Source organism: Coturnix japonica, chromosome 2, assembly GCF_001577835.2.
Source record: "Coturnix japonica isolate 7356 chromosome 2, Coturnix japonica 2.1, whole genome shotgun sequence".
In the NCBI taxonomy this organism is placed as follows: Eukaryota; Metazoa; Chordata; class Aves; order Galliformes; family Phasianidae; genus Coturnix; species Coturnix japonica.
Genome location: NC_029517.1, coordinates 2,004,796 through 2,024,464, shown reverse-complemented (window position 1 = coordinate 2,024,464; position 19,669 = coordinate 2,004,796). Strand labels below are relative to the sequence as shown.

The following is a 19,669-nucleotide window of genomic DNA, read 5'->3' as shown; positions in this document are numbered from 1 at the left end:
AGGTTGCGCTCATAGTGGCATGTTCCTTATGGACAAGCAGTGATAAATCTCAGTCAGTTGAGGCACAGCTGAACAAAGCACGAAGAAATCAGCTGCTGAATGGAAAAGCCGTTTGAAGCTGTTGGGGTTTATCCGTATCCATAAGACGAGCTCTGGTAGCTCAGCACTGTTTGTGTTGCCATAACACTGGGGATGTTTACACTTGCTCTGTTTCCTTCAGCCCCTCCTCAGAGCGTGGCTGGGGATCAAACTGTTTAAAACACTTGAATTCAGTCTGTGTGCTGAGGGCCTTACATTTGCCTGCAGCAGACGTGAAGAAGGATGGTGGCCTTCACTCTAAACTTAAAAACTTAAGCTAGGTTGGTTCTTAGGAGGAAGTTTTTCACCCAGAGGGTGGTGATGCCCTGGAACAGGTTACCCAAGGAGGCTGTGGGTGCCCCATCCCTGCAGGCATTCAAAGCCAGGCTGGATGTGGCTCTGGGCAGCCTGGGCTGCTGGTTGGTGACCCTGCACACAGCAGGGGGTTGGAACTGGATAAGCACTGTGGGCCTTTTCAATCCAGACCATTTTAATATTGGGCTGAGTGAGCCCAATAGGAACCCAAGTGGCAGATATATCACGAGCAGAGCCAGAAACTCTCATTTAAGTGTCTTATCTTTCCACGTGGAGAAACCAAACCCCCAGGGGTACAAGAGGCAACGAGCTTGTTATAAGAACTCCTCTTGTTCAGTCAGAGCATCGTTACACCCCACAGCAATTAATATCTCCTTGCTGGGTGGTGCTTCCTGCTAACAACTGGGAAGTGATTGCTTAGAAGCTCCTTTTTCTATGAGAAGAAGGTGGTGCTCACCTGCTAAAACAACCACAACGCTTTGTTTTCCATACTAAAGAAGTTAATCTCCATTTGCCAGCAGTTCCTTCAAGCCTCTGGAAAAAAAGAGGCTGCTGGGAGGACCCTGAGTCCCATATTATGCAGCTACTGAGGAAACTACAATTCCCATAGTGCTTCCACATACTGGTCCTGCAGTGACATCAGACGCTCTATGGGCACAGACTGGTTGTAAAGCAAGAAGACCAAACATGTAAGCTCACTGTTTCTTTCACTTCTGCAGCAGGGCCTTTGGCAGCGTGAAATCTCTGCTTGCTAAGGGAGGATTTCGCTTGTTGCAGAGACACTTAAGGGCGAGCAATCCGTGCTGCTTCTCTTAGTGCTGTGCAGCCCTGGGAATAGCTCCGTGCAGGAATCTCTCAGCTCCAGCGTTGACACTTGGTCTCTATGGACCCATTCCACGCTCGCAGCATGAAAACAGCTGCAGTTGTGCTGCATTCATCCCTCCGCTTCGGGTTAGTGAGCAGAGCGGGGCTGCCCTACAGCCGCACGCATCGGGGGTGGGAGCTGCGCAGCCTTGGCTCGGTTTTTCCCCCCTTCTGTGTGTGTTCATTGTTCGGGAGAGGCGGTTCGTGTCCGTAAGGAAACTGCAAAACGATCCAGCCAAACGATTTTTGCAGCGTGGTGTTTGCTCAGGTTGCTATGATGCTGCAGTTTGAAGTGCGGTTGTTTGTCGATCCGGCAGCGCTCAGCCTTACAGGAGGTTGAGTGTGATTAATACCTGAGAATCCACACACAGACATCTCTTAATGTAGACCTGCTTTCTAGTGAGGGTCGTGTTGTGAGCCTCGCAAAGTGGTTGGGAAACTCGAGGCTTCTTGCTGTTGTACTCGAAGACACTGGAAAAACTTGGAGAAACTGACAAACAGGTAATAGTTTCCCTATTAATTTCTGCTGAGAGCTGCTGAACAGCACCGTGACCTGATTTGTTTGAGCCTGCAAACTTGAAGACATCTATTTATTGCTTGGATTTCACCAGCTGAGGAAGTGACCAAAAAAAGCAGCTTTCTATCTCATCTCGGTAGTGTAATGAATTGGAGCCACAGAGATATCTAATGATACAGAGATCTCTAATGACACCCGACTTTGTACTGTTGATTTAAAGGATGCTATTTGGCCCCATCGCTTGGTTTATAACTTCAAAGGCTTTTTTTTTTTTTATAGAATACTGAAATTGTCAGTGACTTAATTAAATGCTTGCTTAAAATTAACTAAAAACACTTTGGGGAAGGCATCTTCATTTAGGAGGTTAAATTACAGCCCATAGTCCAATGAATCTGGGCAAATATTTCCCAACTTTTAATTGAAGTTTTGTATCCTAAATGAAAAGGTTAATGAAAAGTTCCCTGCTTTTACAATTGGCAGCTTGGTTTCAGTGCTTTGTGAAGAGCAGTTTTGCTTTAATTGGGGATGAGTGCTTTAAGTCTTCTATAAACCAACCCATCCCCTGATGCCTCAGAGTAAGGCTGAGAGGCTTATGTTATTGCATGCAGATACACCTTCAAGTAAGGCTCAGAGGCTTATGTTATTGCATGCAGATGTGTTTAGGAGTGGTAGGACTGCACTGTTTGAAAGGCTTGTGGCTTTGGATCACAGTCCTAATTTGCAGATCTTTAATGTCCTGAATGCTGTTCTTTGGCCTGAGGAAGAAGAACATCATGAAGGTACTGTTGTACCATTCCAAGGATAACACCTTCATACAGCTGGAACTGAGGAGCAAACTGGAGGTCTGTTCCACAACCAACTTTGTCTTGTGCCTTTGTAAAGCAGATAGGCCTAAATATCACAAGTCCAAAACAGATGTGCCTAAAAGAGAAGTGAGGGCCTTCAGACTTTGTAGGGGGTGTAGCCATGTAACTTCAGTTCTGGAACCTATAAGTTGTGAACCCTAATGATGCTCCTGCACTGCTCTGAATGCTTTTTGTGCCTCGAAGTAGTGTCTGTTTTGAGATGCAAACGGACTCTTTGGGATTTCAGCTATCAACCAGCCTTGTGAGAGCCCCACACGGTTATGTTGTGCCACAGATGTAGTGATTAACCAAATCATTCACTTAATTCCGTCTGCTTTAACAGAAAAACAGCAAATGAATCACAAGTGGGTTAAAAGCTCAACCAAGATTAACAGCTTAGACACACTGACTGAACAAACCATCGCAGGTGGTACAGAGTTATTACCAGGCATCTCTTCTGAAAGGAAACCAAGGTTTGTGTGCAACTAAGTGCCTGGGTGCAATTGTATGCACCTGAATCACTTCAGTGCTGAGCCTTCTGGCTTAGCTTAAATACAGGGTGCAAAATCTTCCTTCTTAGAGGGGTTACAGGGCTTTCTGCAGACCCAGGAGTGTTGCTGCAGCCCTTTCCTTGCTGTATTGCACCAGCTGATGTGAAAGTTTTCTGCCTAACAACTATGAAATTGACAGACCTGATCGTTGTTTCCTTTTTCTTTCTGATTGTTTTTAAATAGGTTAAATCTGCCCTTAAGTATCTGAATTTCTGCTTGGATGGCAATGCTTCATACATCACAGAAGAGATCTTGGGTGCTGCTAAGGAGGACATGGTCAAACCAGCTACCACACGTAGTCATTACAAGTCACAGGTGGGTCTGAAAAGTGAGTTTGCTTAAGGAAACAAACACCTTTATGTTGCTTTTTATAACTGATATTGAATATGAAACAAGCCAAAAAAGAAACACACACACAAAAAAAGAAAATGCTGTATTACAGCTGGAGCAGATCTCACTATTGCTTTGTGCTCATGCAGGAGATGAAGCCCTGTTGGGGCAGTCAGCACTTGCTCATTCAGACTGAGTTTTTGTCCTTGAATGAGCACTTGCTCATTCAGACAAGGTTTTGCACTTGGGCTGGAAGAACCCCAGGCACCTGTACAGGCTGGGAGGAGTTGTTCTTGAGAGCAGCTCGGCTGAAAAAGACCTAGGGGTCCTGATAGATGAGAAACTTAACATGAGCCAGCAGTGCGCTCTGGCAGCCTGGAAAGCAAATGGGATCCTGGGCTCCATCAGGAGAGGGGTGGTCAGCAGGGATAGGGAGGTGATCGTCCCTCTCTACTCTGCTCTTGTGAGGCCCCATCTGGAGTACTGTGTCCAGGTGTGGAGCCCTCAGTACAAAAAAGATATGGAGATTTTGGAAAGGGTCCAGAGGAGGGACAGGAAGATGATCAGGGGGCTGGAGCACCTCCCCTATGAGGACAGGCTGAGGGAGTTGGGTTTGTTCAGCCTGGAGAAGAGAAGGTTGCGGGGTGACCTCATTGCAGCCTTTCAGTACCTGAGGGGAACTTACTCCCAGGAGGGGAGTAAACGCTTCGAAAGGGCTGATAATAGCAGGACTAGGGGAAATGGTTTTAAGTTGAGGGAGGGAAGATTTAGGTTGGATGTTAGGGGAAAGTTCTTTACTAGAAGAGTGGTTAGGTCCTGGAACAGGCTGCCCAGTGAGGTTGTGGATGCCCCGTCCTTGGAGGTGTTCAAGACCAGGTTGGACGGGGCCCTGGGCAACCTGATCTAGTAAAGGTGTATGTTTGGTGGCCCTGCCAGGCAGGGGGTTGGAACTACATGATCCTTGAGGTCCCTTCCAACCCGGGTAATTCTGTGATTCTGTGTGACTGACTTTGGGAGTCTCTTGTCAAGGGCTGTTCTCTGCGTGTGAAATTACTTTGGATAAAAACTCTTTGGCTCTGTGAAATGAATGAGTTTTGGTGGTAGTGCAGAAAAGAGAGAAACAAAAAAGTAAAGCCCCACTAACCAATGAGTGTCCTTAATGGTAGTTGGGCTGTGGAGCTCCTAAAAACAGGAAATGCTTGTCTAGCTAATAAATCAGAAAATACATCCAGTGTAGAAGTACTAATACTGTGCAGTGCTGTCACTTACTGGCGTCACAAATAAGTTTGACTGCTGTTTATAAAAAGCATCTGTAACCAATTCTCTGTAACAGCGTGTTCCTCCAGTTTTAGGATAAGTGGCTGGAAAAGGACTTTTTTCCTGTTTTAGATCAAATGTTTTTTGGTGAATGCTCAAGTTTATTTACCCCTCTGAGCTTCTCAGAAGTTAAAAGCCCTCTACGTGCCTTTGAAGACACTATGTGCCTTCATAACAGTGCTAGATATCTAGTTAAAAAGCAGTGGGGGGGGGAAGGGGGGGGGAGGGAGAAAAGTATGCTCAATTAGGCTTGGAGGGAGAGAGCTTAGTGTGTACGTATTTCTGTTTTACAGAAGTGTTCTGAAGCTGCATCTTGTCATGCTTTGAAAGGAAAAGAATCTGCTGAGATGGCCTATCTAGGGTTTAGATACGGTCTAATTTAGTGGGAGCAGTGGTTTCTCATGACTTGTAGGGTGGAAAGAATGAAATGGGAATCCAAGTGGAGACCATTAGGAGTTGCCATTTGGTTTTGTTGGAGGCAGCATTTTGTATATTGTTTTATTTGGTTTGAGGTTGAAATTCTGAATGAAGCACATCTGTGGCTCTGCAGGCAGCCCTTCCTTTGCAGAGCCTGTTAAAGAGGGTACGGCTCTGAAATTCAGCAAGGAACTCTGAAAATAAAGCAAGCTGTAGGAAACAGCACATTGCTTTACACCTATTTTGACTGCAGTTTGCTACTAGCTCATATTAAAAGCACAGATCAGAGTTTCCCAGTTGTTCAAGAATGTTGTTGAATGAGATAGAAAGAACCTCCAGTGTTTTGGAAGTGCTCGCAGATGAGGCAGTATCTAAGGTACATGAAGCACCTCTTCTGCTGAGCTTTAATCACATCATCCTGTGCAGCTCATATTAGAAGTGACTAATGTCCCTGAAAATAATAGGCAAATCCATTTGTTACAGATCCTATTTTTAATCCATGCAAAAGTATTTTGTATTTTAGCCAAGGAGCATAATTTATCAGTGTGTTGATTTCCCCAAGGACTAAGCAAGACCAGAGCCCAGTGTATTTGCTGGTGCCACTCAGTTATTACTACAAGTTTGGCCATAGTGAGCTCCTGCTTTCTGAAATGACACCTATTCATTGCTTATCTGCCCTTTGTAGGGGATAATTTGGATGCCACGCTTCTCATCTGCAAAGGTAGGAGCTGCTGTGTCACCTGAACAGTGTTGTGCTGTAGGACAAGAAATGGTTCTTATATCTGCTTACTGACACAGATATTAATAGCGTATTTCTGTGTAATGTTACAGAATATGTCCAGACTCTATAGGGTAATAGTAGGAGGAGAGAGAGAAATTGTTATTTTCTCTTTTAAACAGATGAGGCATAAGTGTAATGACTAGCACTGAGTTTTTGTTTTTCTAGGTTACAAATGACTTTTTAAGGAAGCCTGTCAGGGCTCTAGAGAGGCTTAACGCATACAGCTACATCCAGACAGCGTAAATTTCCCTTAAGCTTTTGTTTCTTTTCACTTGTTGAGGGCTTTGGAGATGCTGCTCCAACAGCAAATGTTGTCTCACAGAGTTGGCAGTTCTGGCCCTATGAATATAGCTCCAAGTGACAATGTGGCTTTTATCTTAGGAGCGGAAAAATGAGAGCTTGGTACAGCAGTTTAAATGTTTGCAAGAGTAAAAGTAGTAAGAGCTGGGCAGGCAGACAAAGCTGCTTATTGGAAGGAGCTGTTAGAGCACTGACGTGCACCCTATGTCTTTTTTTGGTGTATATATATATGTACATATTTAATATATATCCTATGTTAGTATCCTGTGCTCACATGGATCCAGCAGGGGTTATTGCTCTGCTCTATGTTCTCAGAAGGGATGTACTGACATGTGCATCTCCAGTCATAGGCTTAGAAGACTCAGCTTGTAAACTTGGTGTGTGAACACCTTCAGTGTGAAATCTGTAGAGAATCCCTGTTACTGTATTAGTTACTGTATAGTAACTAATCTTTATTATTGTTTTTGAGTGAGTTTTAGACTGTGTTCTGGTGATTCCCATGTTATATTTTCCTGAAAACTTATTTAGCTCAAGCTATAAAAGGAAAGTTTTACTTCGTTAACTTTATTGCTCGCTGACCTGAACATCTAACATTTCTTTTCCCCTTTCCTCTACATAGGTAAATAGCAAGAAACAAAGAATGGACACTCAGTTAATTTCCCCATTATTTGGAGCAATTACCAGCCCTTCACCTCCTTTAGAATCTTCCTGTCTGCGCAGTGACTGCTCAGCACATGGGGAAGTTGTTGGCACCAAAACTCCTTTCCAAGACTGCACTGAAACACGGTATGTTTATACACACTGTGTGTATAATATATGAACTTAAAATGTTTGTAAGTATAATGTTTAGGGAATTAAATGGGAAAACTATGAAAAGATCTTAAAGGCAAAGCCTTCCTTCCCTGCCTCCCTTCCCTCAGTGCTTCAGCTCTCAGTGGTGCTGCTGATGGATGTTGGATACTGGCTGAATGCAAAGTCGTTTTTGACTTGCACCATATGTTAATGTGAGTGATGTATTAAGAATAAATAAGTGACCTTAATTGTCAGCTAAAATTACATAATTTGTGTTTTCTTGGCATGAAAGATCAATGTTCTTTTGTGAGAGAAAGGCTTTGTTTCCCCCTCAATTAAAGCAGTCTAATTTAAAGTGCTTTCTAAAGAGGGGAGTATCACTGGGTTTCCATTAAATTGTAATCGACTTCCCATCTTTACTTTCCTTGGATTCTCAATCTTAACATCAAAGCTATTTTACCTTTTCAGTCCTCCACTGGACTTTTATGAGCTCCTCTATAGTAACCACTGAAATCTTGTTGTATTTATATTCCTAAAAAATGCTAAATAATTACTTTGAGCCTTATCAAGGAGTAAAGATAGTCATGAATGACACAAGCATTGTGAGAAACAGGGAACAATAGCTTCACAGTACAGAAACTACAGTAACCCCCAAATACAATTTTCTCCTTCAAATATATTCTTTATGGCTGTATTGCGTACAGCAGTTAAAACTGTAATGTTGAAATTATTGCAGCTTAATAAATGCATGAAACATACTTTAATATTAAGCTTCTCACTATCTTTTTTTTTTTTTTTTTTCCTGATACCACATGATGGCAATGTAATACTGCCTTGTTTGTAGGATTGGTTGGCTGGTGCAGATTGGTGTGGTAGCACTTCTGGTTCTGATGCCCACCAGAGAGAATGGGGTCACTTTTGGTTCTAGGACACACGTGGCTCAGATTCAACTTGCTGCCAACCAGAACCCCCAGATCCCTTTCTGTGGGGCTGCTCTCCAGCCTCTTGTCCCCTGGCCTGTAAATAGAGTCAAGGCTGCCTCATCCCAGGTGCAGAATCCAGCAATTAGTCTTGTTAAACTTCATGTAATTGGTGATTGCTTAGCTCTCTAATGCTTAAAGATCTCTCTGAAGGTCTCTCTCCTGCCCTCAGACATAGGGTTTGATTTTTGGGTAGTCCTCTGTGGAGCCAGGAGTTGGACTCCATGATCCTTGCGGGGTCTTTCTGATTTTGGATGTTGTATTGTTCTGTATCCAAAAGTCGATAGTTTCTCATATTATTTAATTTTTTTAATTAATTAACAATAAGAAAGAGCAAGTTTGATGTTGGGAAAGAAGGAGCTGCAGAGGCCCATGAGATGCTGTAAGATAATAGTTAAGGAAGGTGCATGTGTTACAAAGAAGTTAAAGTGTGGAGAGGTCTTAAAAGCTAGTGAGGCATCAGTGACTAATCTGCACTGTGGAGATTAGCAAGGTGACAGTTCTAATTGTTTATCCCACAGCCCTGGCCTTTGTTAATCTGCAATAGCAGCATGGATAATTCTGTAGGGAAACAAGAAGTGTAATTGTTTGGATAAGCTGACACCAAGGAGGGCTGAGAGAGCTTCAGGGAGGCAGAAATGAATGGCGTGAACAGGAAGAATTGAAGTTTGAAGCAACATATAGCATCTTAATTAGCCTGTTAAGTTTTAATTGGGTTCAGATATGAAGTGAAATGTCACTGCAGGCAGCTCTGTAAAGGTCTCATTTTGCACCTGAAGCAATAGATAATAAAAGTTGGGATTACCTAAGGAAAGTGATCATTGAGCACCTTTGATATTATCAGTAATACTTAAAGCTGTGACCAATCCTCTTCTAAAAGTGGGTTGCAAAGGGGTTCAGTTGATTCTTAATAAGTTACATTTAAAAGATACTAAGATTGATACTGAAGAGCTGTTATTCTGAAGTAGAATCAATTCAAAACCTCAAGATTTTGAGAAGATCATATTTACACTACAAAGGAGGCAGGCAAGATGTGAAAAAATGTTGCATTCTGTTAAATGGCAGCATTGATTGGAAGGAGGAAAGTCTTTTGGTGCTCCTGTCTCCTCACATAGCAGCTAGAGAGGTGTCCTCTGAAGCAAGAAATTAGGGATGCTAAAGGAAGTTTTCGATTAGTTTCAGGCTGTAGAATTCACAAATGCAGGAAGGAATTTGTATGTGTATGTTGAGAATAACAATAAACTGGCACACCCAAGAGGCACTGCTAATATGAGTGAAAGGTTAAATTAATGCTTTACCTTTTGGATGTTTTATTTAGCAGTTAAAAAAATCTTATCTGTGCTTTTGTTGTTGTTATTTTTCAGGGCACAGATCAATCTTTCTTATTCAGGCAATGGCCCTGATATGGTTGGGCTGGTGTCGAGCATCTTAGAGGAGCCAAACAAGGTAGAACCAGCTACAGATTGGTAAGTTCATTCTTAATATTCTTATGTTATGTATCGCTTCTACATCCTTTTGTCACCCAAAAGTTTGGAATGATTGCACAGAACGGAGAGATAAGGGTCATTCTCCTAAAAGCCCTTGAAAAGTGAAAACTGTATTTTATTAAACTAGAAGTAACCTGTTAGGAATGAAGCAGTTTCAGTCTTCCTTTGGCTCACAGCAAGGGGGTGGGGGGAATGTAGTCAGGTTGCATTTAGCACTTACTCAACTTCAGTAGGGATTTCTTCCCCTTAAACTCTTTAGGAGAGCTGGGTATCCTTAGCCAAGAATGAAATGTGTCAAGGGGAGAAAGTAACCCTGAGATGTGAACTGTTGCAATGTTAAGGAATGCACTGTTGCTGAAGGTTTGTTAATTCTGTTGCAGGAATTCACTCTCGAGATTGTTTCCACCAACGTGGGCTTCTGATTTAGGAAACAATGGTGAATTCTCAGGGCTTTCATTTGAGCACACTGTAGGCAATGAGGATTTGATGTGCGTGCAGAGCTGCTATCAAGAGCAGCTGCTCCAGTCACACAACATGGAGGTGTTGCACAGAGGTGTGGAAGATCTTTATCTGATCAAGTCTTGGCTTTCTCCGTCTGACCCCTGCACTAATCCTGCTAATGCTCTGAAAAATGGTTATCCTGAAAATTCCTCTTTGGAAAACAATAATTCCATTCTCCAAGTAGGGTGTGCGTTTCAAGGTGCAGATTGTGATCAGCATTGGAGCAGTTACGAGCAGCTGAGCTTAAATGAAGACTCTGAAAAAACTGGTCCCAGCTTTAGCACTTCTTCTCAGAACAGAATTAAAGATGGCACTATTGTTCAGAAAGGGTGCTGGAGAACTGAGAGAGCAAGGGGCAGCATGATGAAAAATGGTGTGTATGAACAAACCAAACATTCTCCTGGTCTTTCTAATCAGTCTGTTGGTGACTCTTGGGATGAGGTGTCCCAGAACAGCCATTTCTTTTCTAAAAGTTATGAAAACTTGACAGCTGCTCAGAAATCCCAGTCATCTGCTCGTCCATCGCTGTCTTTTTTCAGTCAACCAACAGAGGAAAGTTGTTCTGGAGTGACAAATGGGAAACCACAGGAAACCCATGTGCAAAATGATCATCGAAGCTTTACTTTAGGGGATGTTTTTAATAATAATAACCATAATGAATGTAAGAACCATGTTAGTCCTGAAGAGTGCTCTCATAGAACGTCTGAGTTTGATTTGTCAGTAAAAAATATACAAAATGGGAATTACTTGTTGTACCGTGGGCACATGAGGCTGGATGGGAAATCTGCAAGTCCAACAGTTGCATCAGATGTTGTGTTTGGAAAGGAAGTGGTTATGAGCACGCAGTCATCACCTGGAGCTGCAACCACATCTGGGGGCTCTTCCCCCCATCATCCTATGACACATTCCTCTTATTACTCACAGACCTCCCCAGTCCTTCCATTGGGAAAAGACAGAAGGTTACAAATATCGAGTAATACTTCTAACAATTTGAGAGTTTCTCATTTCATCTCAGACATCCGGAAGCAAATGAACCCCTTTGGCCACTCACAGTGTGATTCTTTGACTAGTAAGGAGTGGCAGCAATGTAAGTTGCCTGTTAATTTTCCATCCAGCTGGTTAACACAGCACAGTGCTTTAAGCAAAGACCCTGGAATGTGCCACAGGTTTCAAAATAGGCAAACCCAGGAAAACAGCAATAAAGATGTTAGAAGGAGCAGAAGGAACTGGATTCCTCACTTTGAATATGCAACCCCAAACTGCCAGCAGTTCAACATGCTCCAAAAGAGCCATGAACAGAATGGCAGCATCGTGTCAGATTTTATCAATCCTTCTTTTCTTCCTTCCTTCCCATTCATGTCGGATTTTAAGCAAACTCCCAGCTTTTCTCCATTTAATCACTATCTGTTTTCACTGGCAAAGAACTTCAGTTTTCCTCCTTCACCTTTTCCATTCTCAGAACTCATTGATCTTCTTCATTATGATGATTTTAACCACTTGAATCCCTTCATCACTGATCTGTTTTGTGGGGATATAACTGCCCCATACATTACATTTCCAATGCCATTTAACAAGTGCAGACCTCCCAGGAGCCGCAGTGGACCTGCTAATGAGCTTCACACCCAACTGGAGGAGTGTTACGAGCAGTGGAGAGCTTTGGAGAAAGAGAGGAAAAAGGTAAAGCATCATTGATAATAACTTTTTGTCAATGCTAGTGGTCATTTCAAACACCTTACAGGGAATGGGTACTCTGGCATTCCTCTTCTTTTGAGGAGGACATGCTTCAGTTAGTCTTAAATACTTAGAACAACATCCCAAAGAAATCTGCTTTGAGTATACTGTTTGTATTGTTTGGCATGGCTGCTTTTAAACCACATATGTGTCTTCCAGCTTTGATTTCTAAGTCTCTTTCCACTCAGAGCTGCTAACAGCATTTTTCTCTATTAACCTGTAGTATTTGCTACAATTAATGTGGTATTTCAGTGCTTTGGCCAGTGACGGTTACTGTTGTGGATGCTGTTTTTTCCATTAGCTATTAGTTGTTGTTCTATTGGCCTTTTTACCATTCTCAAGCCATTGACCATACAGTTCTTTGTAGCCTTTTGGAGGTCTAACTAGAACTGCCTGCCTCATTAGCTCACTAATGCTCTTAAACAAGGCTTCTCCCTGCCCATTCAGTGAGTGAGGAAGGGTGATGATGGTTCTTGCTCTTGTTTGCTGGAAAATGTTCTTGGAAACACTCCTGTCTTCTGCTGTGACAAATACAGCCTGGCAGTGCAGGTCTGGGATTTCACTTAAACCATTAGGGATGACTGAATTTGTCTTCATCTCATCAAACACATTTGTGGTTGCCTGAGACCTGACTTTTCTCCTAGCGGTTTCCTTTGCCTCCATGCTTGGTATTGTAGTTAAGCACAGCACCTGCAGATGGCTTCATTAGTGAGTATAAGCTGTTCTCAGTCCTACAAGTCAGCTGCCTTAACATGGTTTGCATTCCTGCAGCCAAAACACTTTCTCCCCAGAGAGGATGACTGCATCCTGGCTGCCTGATAGGAACGTGCCAGGGCTGCATTTGTTGCTGTTTGTGGGTATTGTTTGGGAGAACACTGGTTGGCAGGGATTAAAACTTTGAGAAGCTGTTCTGACAGTCTGAACTGCCCAAGGACAGTGCTGAGGCCTCTGTGACAGTGCTGCTCAGCTCATTAGTGGATTAGTGTATGTAAAGCAGAAAGGTAGCACGTACTGAAACACAAGTGTGGGCTTAGCCTTAGCTTGAACAGCAGCACGGTATCTAATCTTTGTTCTCAAGCCATTGGACACTGAAAAAGGACCAAGACAGAATCCACTGCTTGCTCTGCCTTCTTTTATTCCAGTTATGAGAAGTTCCTGTCCAATAGAAACACTGGTGCTTAGTCACTGCTTGTGTTACACCACATTTTGCCCACTTCATTCTCACTGTGGAGTTCAGCAGTTGTGTTAATGACTATCTGAGCTGATACCAGATTTTGTTAAATGTGAGTTATTCCTGATGTACTTCATTTGCAGCTGATGTGATCACCTGTTTGGTTTATCAGTAATCCATATATGTAACACGTGAGAGATGCAGTGAGAGACATGGATTTAAATGCCTGGGATACATTACAAGAAATTCTTTGCTTCAGAGTGAGTCCCAGCTTAGCCAAAATGAAGCTGTGTGGCTTTGAGTGCTGCCTAAAAGCATTTCCTCTATAGTAGAGCTGAATCAAGGAAGTATTCCTATCCTACAGCAGGTGGTTATATTCATAGAGAGATACTTGGGAACATGTTGCTGTAAAAACAGACAGAAATAAAGGTAGAAAACTCTTCCATTGTGTTTGAAAATTCTTAAGCAAATGAACACATGGATTTTAATAGTAATTTTAGACTACAATATTATTTCCATTTCCCTTTCAGACTGAGGCTGACCTTGCAAGGAGCTTTCAAGGAAGGTGCCTTTCTAGCTCCAATACGGCTCCTGTGTCTCAGCTCCCTGCCAACCCATCTCGAGTGGATCGTCTGATTGCAGACCAGCTCCGAGAACAGGCCAGGGTGAGTTTTCCATAATGGAGTCACAGTGCCACGTTCAATACTTTGGTTCTTCTTTGTTTTCTGTTGTTTTGGTTTAACAGAGAGTTGCAAATACATGGTGACCTTGGTGTTTTCAATGTGTCTGGTAGATGCTCACCTTACTAGGGAGAATGGAAATGCTTTTTGGTGTCCCTGCGCACAGTAATGTATCTGCTGCCTTGAAACACCACATGGAAGCCATCCACGTAACGCAGGCACGGCGTAAGGATGAGATTGTTAACGCTGTTAACCCACAGAGACAAGGAGTGCTGCGCTATAGCAATGAGAAAGGTGAGTGCTTCCCACACCTGCAGCTCCAAAAGCTTTTTTGAAGATATAGCTGTGAAAATATGTAGCTTGAAATAGATGGTGGCAATAATTCATTGCATCTTCTGCAAAGAAGTTAAGCTTAAGATACTTTTTCTTTGCTTTTACTACTTCAAACACCTTGAAGCCTTCTCTTCCTTATTAAAATATAGCTATAAAAACTGCTTGGTGATGCTATATAAAAATAAAGAGGCTAATAAATCAAAATGTGCTCGTTTTTAAGCAAACTTAATTCTGTGTTCGTGCTATTTGGCTAGTCTTCCTTTTCAGCTTATAAAGTAATGAATGCTGTGCAACTTCATAGTGTCCACATTAACTAAATCACAGAACTACTAGAAATTACACTCCTGAATTCCCAATTGCTGTTGACGTAAAGCCAGATTAATTTGCAGCTGGGATGTGTACATCACTAGAGGCTTATGTGCAGTTTTACTGTCACCAAGCACAACTGCTTCTTAATTAGATGACTTGCTTCACAAATCTGCCATAAATCTGCTTTCTAATGGTGACTTTGAAAGCATATTAATTGCTACGAAGTTAGCAAACCGTAACTCTTTTTCTATTATAAATATCTGTAGGAAAGTGCTTGTTAGAAAATAATCCATATGATACAAAGCTGTGGAAACCAGCGTGTTTTAGATATTCAGTTTAACATGAGGTGAGCAAAGCTGGCTTCCTGAAAGTGATGTGTTAATTGGAAGAAATGTGCTTAGTTCATAGCAGCGCGATCTTCCATAGGATTTTGTCTATTACTGATGCTTCAAAACCAACGCAACTAGGAGGAACTGCATTCCTTTCCAAGAGTTGAGGACAAGTGGAAGCTGCTATATATCTTTAGGTATTTGGGTTTCAGAAGGGAAGATGATGCTTTTGGAAGAAAGCACTTGTCTCTCATCCAGCAGTGTTTGAAATATCCCTTCTTGTAAGGGAAAACTGAACCATCAAGAGTCAAAATGTTTTACTTTCTCAAGTGGATGTCGTACCCTTAAATGTAGTAGTCCTATAAGCAAATCTATAAGCTGATGACATAGCCAGAGCTCAGCTGTGAGTCAGTGCCACCAGCAGGTAGGCAACAGGCACCAGGGATTGCATGGAGCTCATTTGGCTGCCCTGTAGCAGGTAGACTTGCTGATCATACTTAATATCATTGCAGATAGTCTCCTATGATAACATCAGTTAAATAGGCTTAATTATTCTACTGCATGGATGATGGATAGTTACTCCAGTAAATTTTGGATGCGGTTACAGTTGCTATTAATGTGAGATGTTATATCAGTTGCAAGAGAAGAATAGCTGTTGGAGTTCAACAGTTACAGTAACTGTACAAGTTTAGCTGTTTCTTGATCAGTTGTTTTGTACTAGTGGTGTTAAATAAATTCAGATAGCTTTTCTATGTATTAATATTGCCAGGCTTGTGTAGTAGCTTTACCTAGAATGTATTTTTCTGTTGCAGATGTTCTGGCTCTGGCAGCTGCCATCAGAGAACTGGCTGCTTCCACACGCAGGGCTCGCACTGCATTATGGTGTGCATTACAGATGGCTTTACCAAAACCCTCCCCGAGCAACCTGGTAAAGCGTGAAGCTGAAGGGACATCACAAGAGCTTTGTACGGCAGACACAAGCACACGAGGATCTGACAGCATGGAGTATGACAGCACAAGAAGCAGAGAAGAAAAACCCAAGGAACCCATGAGGATATTGGAATAACAGCTAATAGTAATAATAATAAAGGGAGGCAGAAGGCCGAGGATATGGGGAGAAGGGTGAAGTGGCCTGTGTTGTACTGACAGTGTTTTCCATAGGCTATCAGAAACCCATGAGGTTACAAGAATTGATCAGTGCTACAGTTCTGTTACTGTGATTCTGGTGTTGAGAGACACATCCCTTACCAGTGTTAATGCAATGGGAATATTGCTGGTATTACAATGTCTGCTACGTTAGAATTTCAGGAAGAGGAACTAAACAATAGCTGAGCATTTATTTCCTTGTCTGCTTATCCAAAGCTACATATCAGCTGTGATTCAAGCCATGACCTGAGTAACCAGTGTGGTAGAACTTAATTCTCCTTTCTGTGTTAATGATATAGCCTAAAAGAGAGGGACAGAGTCATTTGAAAGGCATTTCATTCAGGTGCTGATTTGTTTTGCACCATTAAGTAGTTCTTTTCAGTGCCAAAGTGATCAGAAAGCAGGTAGCACCCTGTCATGGAGCTATCCGTGCTCCTGTGTTGTTTTTCAATTGAGGAACTTGGATTATTGCTATGTTTGAGAATAAGCAGCATTTAATGGTGGTTTTGTGAGATGCTTCAGCATTTTGCTGCCAGTTTCTAGCTAAACCAACGTAAAATGAGATTTCCTATGTCTCATCCCAAGTAACAGCACTTATTATATCTTAAATACAAAGATTTTGGGGGCTTGCAGTGAGCTCTGCATTGAGATGCATGTTAACAGGAGACTGCAAGAAAGTGTGACTCGGGATTAGAATTGAGATTGATTTCTCACTGGTTTATAAACCAATAACTATACAGCATAGTGTGCACTGCACTGCAAAATGCTCTGTGTTAACCGTGTGTGTTTGTGGTACTACAGATCTATGGGAGCATTCCATATTTATTTTAATGCGTTTATTGAGCGTTTATTTAAAATTCTATTTTAGTAATGTAAAGCTGGATCTTTTGCCAAACCTTCTGAATAATCAGATTGAACGATTTACTCAGGAAATATGTCTACTCTTATAGAAATATACACATATACATGGGGATTTCTTGAGGAGACGGGTGTTTGCAAGGTATTTACACAAAGCTACATATAGACTAGGTTACCAAAGCTATTGAACTGGTTTGTTCTCTGTGTGGAAGACACATATTGCACTGCTGTTACCTCGTGTCCATTCTGTGGCTTAGACAATCAGGATTGCTGTGTTTGTGTGAGTGTTCAGGGGGAGAATTAGAACAGAATAAGTAATTCTAGGTTTCTTCTTATGGCACATAAATATTTTCATGCTTTAACAGCTGTCTTAATGCAACATCATCGCTTACATGTGACTACTAACCAGCCGTGGCTCTTAGCTATTGCTACAGTAATGAATGGCTTTGGAGAGCAGTCTTTGCTTGAAAAGTGAATTAAGCATAAGGAAAGTTATTGAGAGGTACAAATGAAGATGTATCTGTGTTCCATAGCGTTCATGGTTACCTGTATGTCAATGGTTTATGGGCTGGCTTGGCCCACATCTGGAGAAGTGGAGTCTGCAGTATTTCCATCCGTGGCTAATTCTTAATTGTGATTACTGCATTGACAGGAAGGCAGTGCTGGGAAGCCTTGATCTGCCTTTTTGCTCACAGAACAACTGCAGAACTGCATGTTGTATCAGTGTGTGTATAGAGCGTGGTCCATCTTATTGTACTGCTGTGTATTAATCATTACTCTCAAGGGACGTGTTCTCCGCTGATTCACAATGTAGTTAACGTGCCTTCAGCAGCCTGTATCTGAGCACAGTAAATAACAGTACGCTCACCTCTATTTTCCACTGCTGTTTAATTAACTGTTTACAAAGAGTCACAGTGTGGCTGCATTGGACTGCAGCTAACAGCTGGGGTAGGCTGGTCGTGCTGTGCACCATCACAGTGCATGGGTATATACATGTTGCACTGAATTGTTGCTGTGGATAAGAACGATGCTCCTGGCGTTAGGTACTGATCAAACTCACGTTTGCTGACTTCAATGAGGGTGAAGATTTGGGCTATTAGCTCATGCTTAACCCAGAGAGGTCTCTTCATTTCAGTGTCTGAATTTGTTTCTTATTTATATTGTTTTCTTCCCGTTTGTGAAGCTTTGTTTCCCCAGACAGCTGTACTGAGATTGAATTGATTTCTTTTCTTGGGCCAACATTTGCAGTTTACCTTTGCAGTGAGCTGTAGCAGTGATGCGGATCTGCTTCCATGTAACAAAACAAGATGCTTCAAAGTCCCCTCTCCAGTCCAAGTTATTGCTAAGTTTGGTGTTTTTTTAATGCAGAGTGGATCTGTCATGTTTTAAAATCCCAAATCGAGAGTCCAGTGCAAGATAGAATTTAAGGATCAGTTATTTCTGTGCACTGCAAATGCATTCGGACTCTTGTGATTTGATCTTGCTGTTTCTCTGAAGAAGGGCCTGCATCAGAGCTAGGGTTTTGTTGCCGTCATGTTTGGACTGCTAGAGAGGTTATGCAACCAACAAACCTTAAGCCTGTATATGTTATTTAAAGCTTATTTTCTTACTTATTCTGAGAGCTGCCTTTGTTTTATTCTGTTCAGGAGTGATGATGTTAATGCTGCACGTTGGAGCAACCCTAAGCAGTGGCACATTGAGGATCTTGCTCTTAGTATCGTTACTGCTCTGATGGAGTATTTAAGCGATATAAAATAGAAGGTCATTATTTTTCTTCATTAGCAATACTGTAATCAGAGGTGCAAAAAAAAATGCGTGTTGTCTGCTTTTAGAGACCAGATATAGACAGGGTTAGGAGCAACATGGAGAAATGGGGGGAAGTGGAGCTATAAACCTCTCTGCTTGTTTTCCTTTCTAATACTCATTTGGCAATGATTCGCATGCAGGCTCTCAGAAGAGGGTAAGGAAGGATGCAGTCAACTTGCAATCATTGCCAGCTGGAAGTTACTTCACCCTTTTTTACTTGTATGAAATACAACCAGCTGAACACCCATTTATGCACAGTGATAACCTAACCATCATTTTTTCACACAATTAGGCTGCTTCCATTATATGTGGGAAGAGTTTCCTTTTATTTTATGACACGGGCAAAGATTAACGTTGTCTGTATTTTAATGTACTATGTGGTGTCTGAAGCATCTTCTACCTGTTTGCTGTTCAAACTCATGTATTTAATAGCAAGTTTGACACTGCTGGTGTCACACTGCAGGAGGTGGGCTTAGAGCTGATCTGTTCAGTAGATCCAACAGCAATATCTGCAAGTATGACTTAGCTAATATTTAAATGCTAATAGAAATAATTGCTGGTGATACAACAACCAAAGTTGATGAGAAGGCTTGTGTTACGTGTGTGAGTCTCAGGAAGGAGAGTGCTGTACTCAATAATGGCCAGTGTAATTTATTAGGGTATTACGTATGTAGTTTATTCTATTTAAATAACCAGCTGTGTTGTATGCCTCCTTAATAAACAGTTATGGCTTGTCGTTTCATTTAGTTCAACTTACACTACTCACCAGCTGCTGTTCTTCAAGAGAGTTTAACTTGTTTTGTTGCTCTGCCTTGAAAAGATGTTGCGTGTTCTGCTTTAACACGGTTTAAAAAGGAAAAAATAATTAAATCTTCACTTTATATGGCATTGATTTCATTATTTTGACGCATCCTGTGGGTGAAGAAGGGGCAGTTTGGGTTTGGTTTTGTTGTAGTTGGGCCTTAGGAATATCCTTTGAGCTGGATGTGGTGTTGTATGAGGTTGCTTGTTGATGAGTTGCAAGTGGCAACAGAACTCCTTAATGCTGAATGTTGTAAGAGGTGCTGGAAGACAGTGCTTTGCAGATCACTGGTATGCAGAGCTGTACATCCCCCCACCTCAGCAAGATGGTTTGGGCTGATCTCAGATATATGGAAACTCTAAAACCTGGGTTTGCACATTGGCAGGGTGTCTGTGCACATTGGGTGGGTTTAAGCATCAGAAAACGAAG

At 42.0% G+C, this 19,669-nt stretch overlaps 1 protein-coding gene across 2 annotated transcripts; it reads left to right on the top strand.

Moving 5' to 3' along the window:
• Positions 1-507: 507 nt before the first annotated feature.
• Positions 508-19,324, top strand: LOC107308853. 2 transcript variants are annotated; one of them, XM_015853032.2, is made up of 8 exons: positions 508-1,082; positions 3,354-3,485; positions 6,935-7,101; positions 9,452-9,553; positions 9,955-11,752; positions 13,508-13,642; positions 13,771-13,951; positions 15,441-19,324. In XM_015853032.2, the coding sequence occupies exons 2-8, from the start codon at positions 3,444-3,446 to the stop codon at positions 15,692-15,694; spliced, it is 2,679 nt and encodes an 892-aa protein (XP_015708518.1). In that variant the 5' UTR covers positions 508-1,082; positions 3,354-3,443; the 3' UTR covers positions 15,695-19,324. The 2 variants fall into 2 exon arrangements, with proteins under 2 accessions (XP_015708518.1, XP_015708520.1); XM_015853034.2 differs by having other exon boundaries at positions 508-1,758.
• Positions 19,325-19,669: the final 345 nt, after the last annotated feature.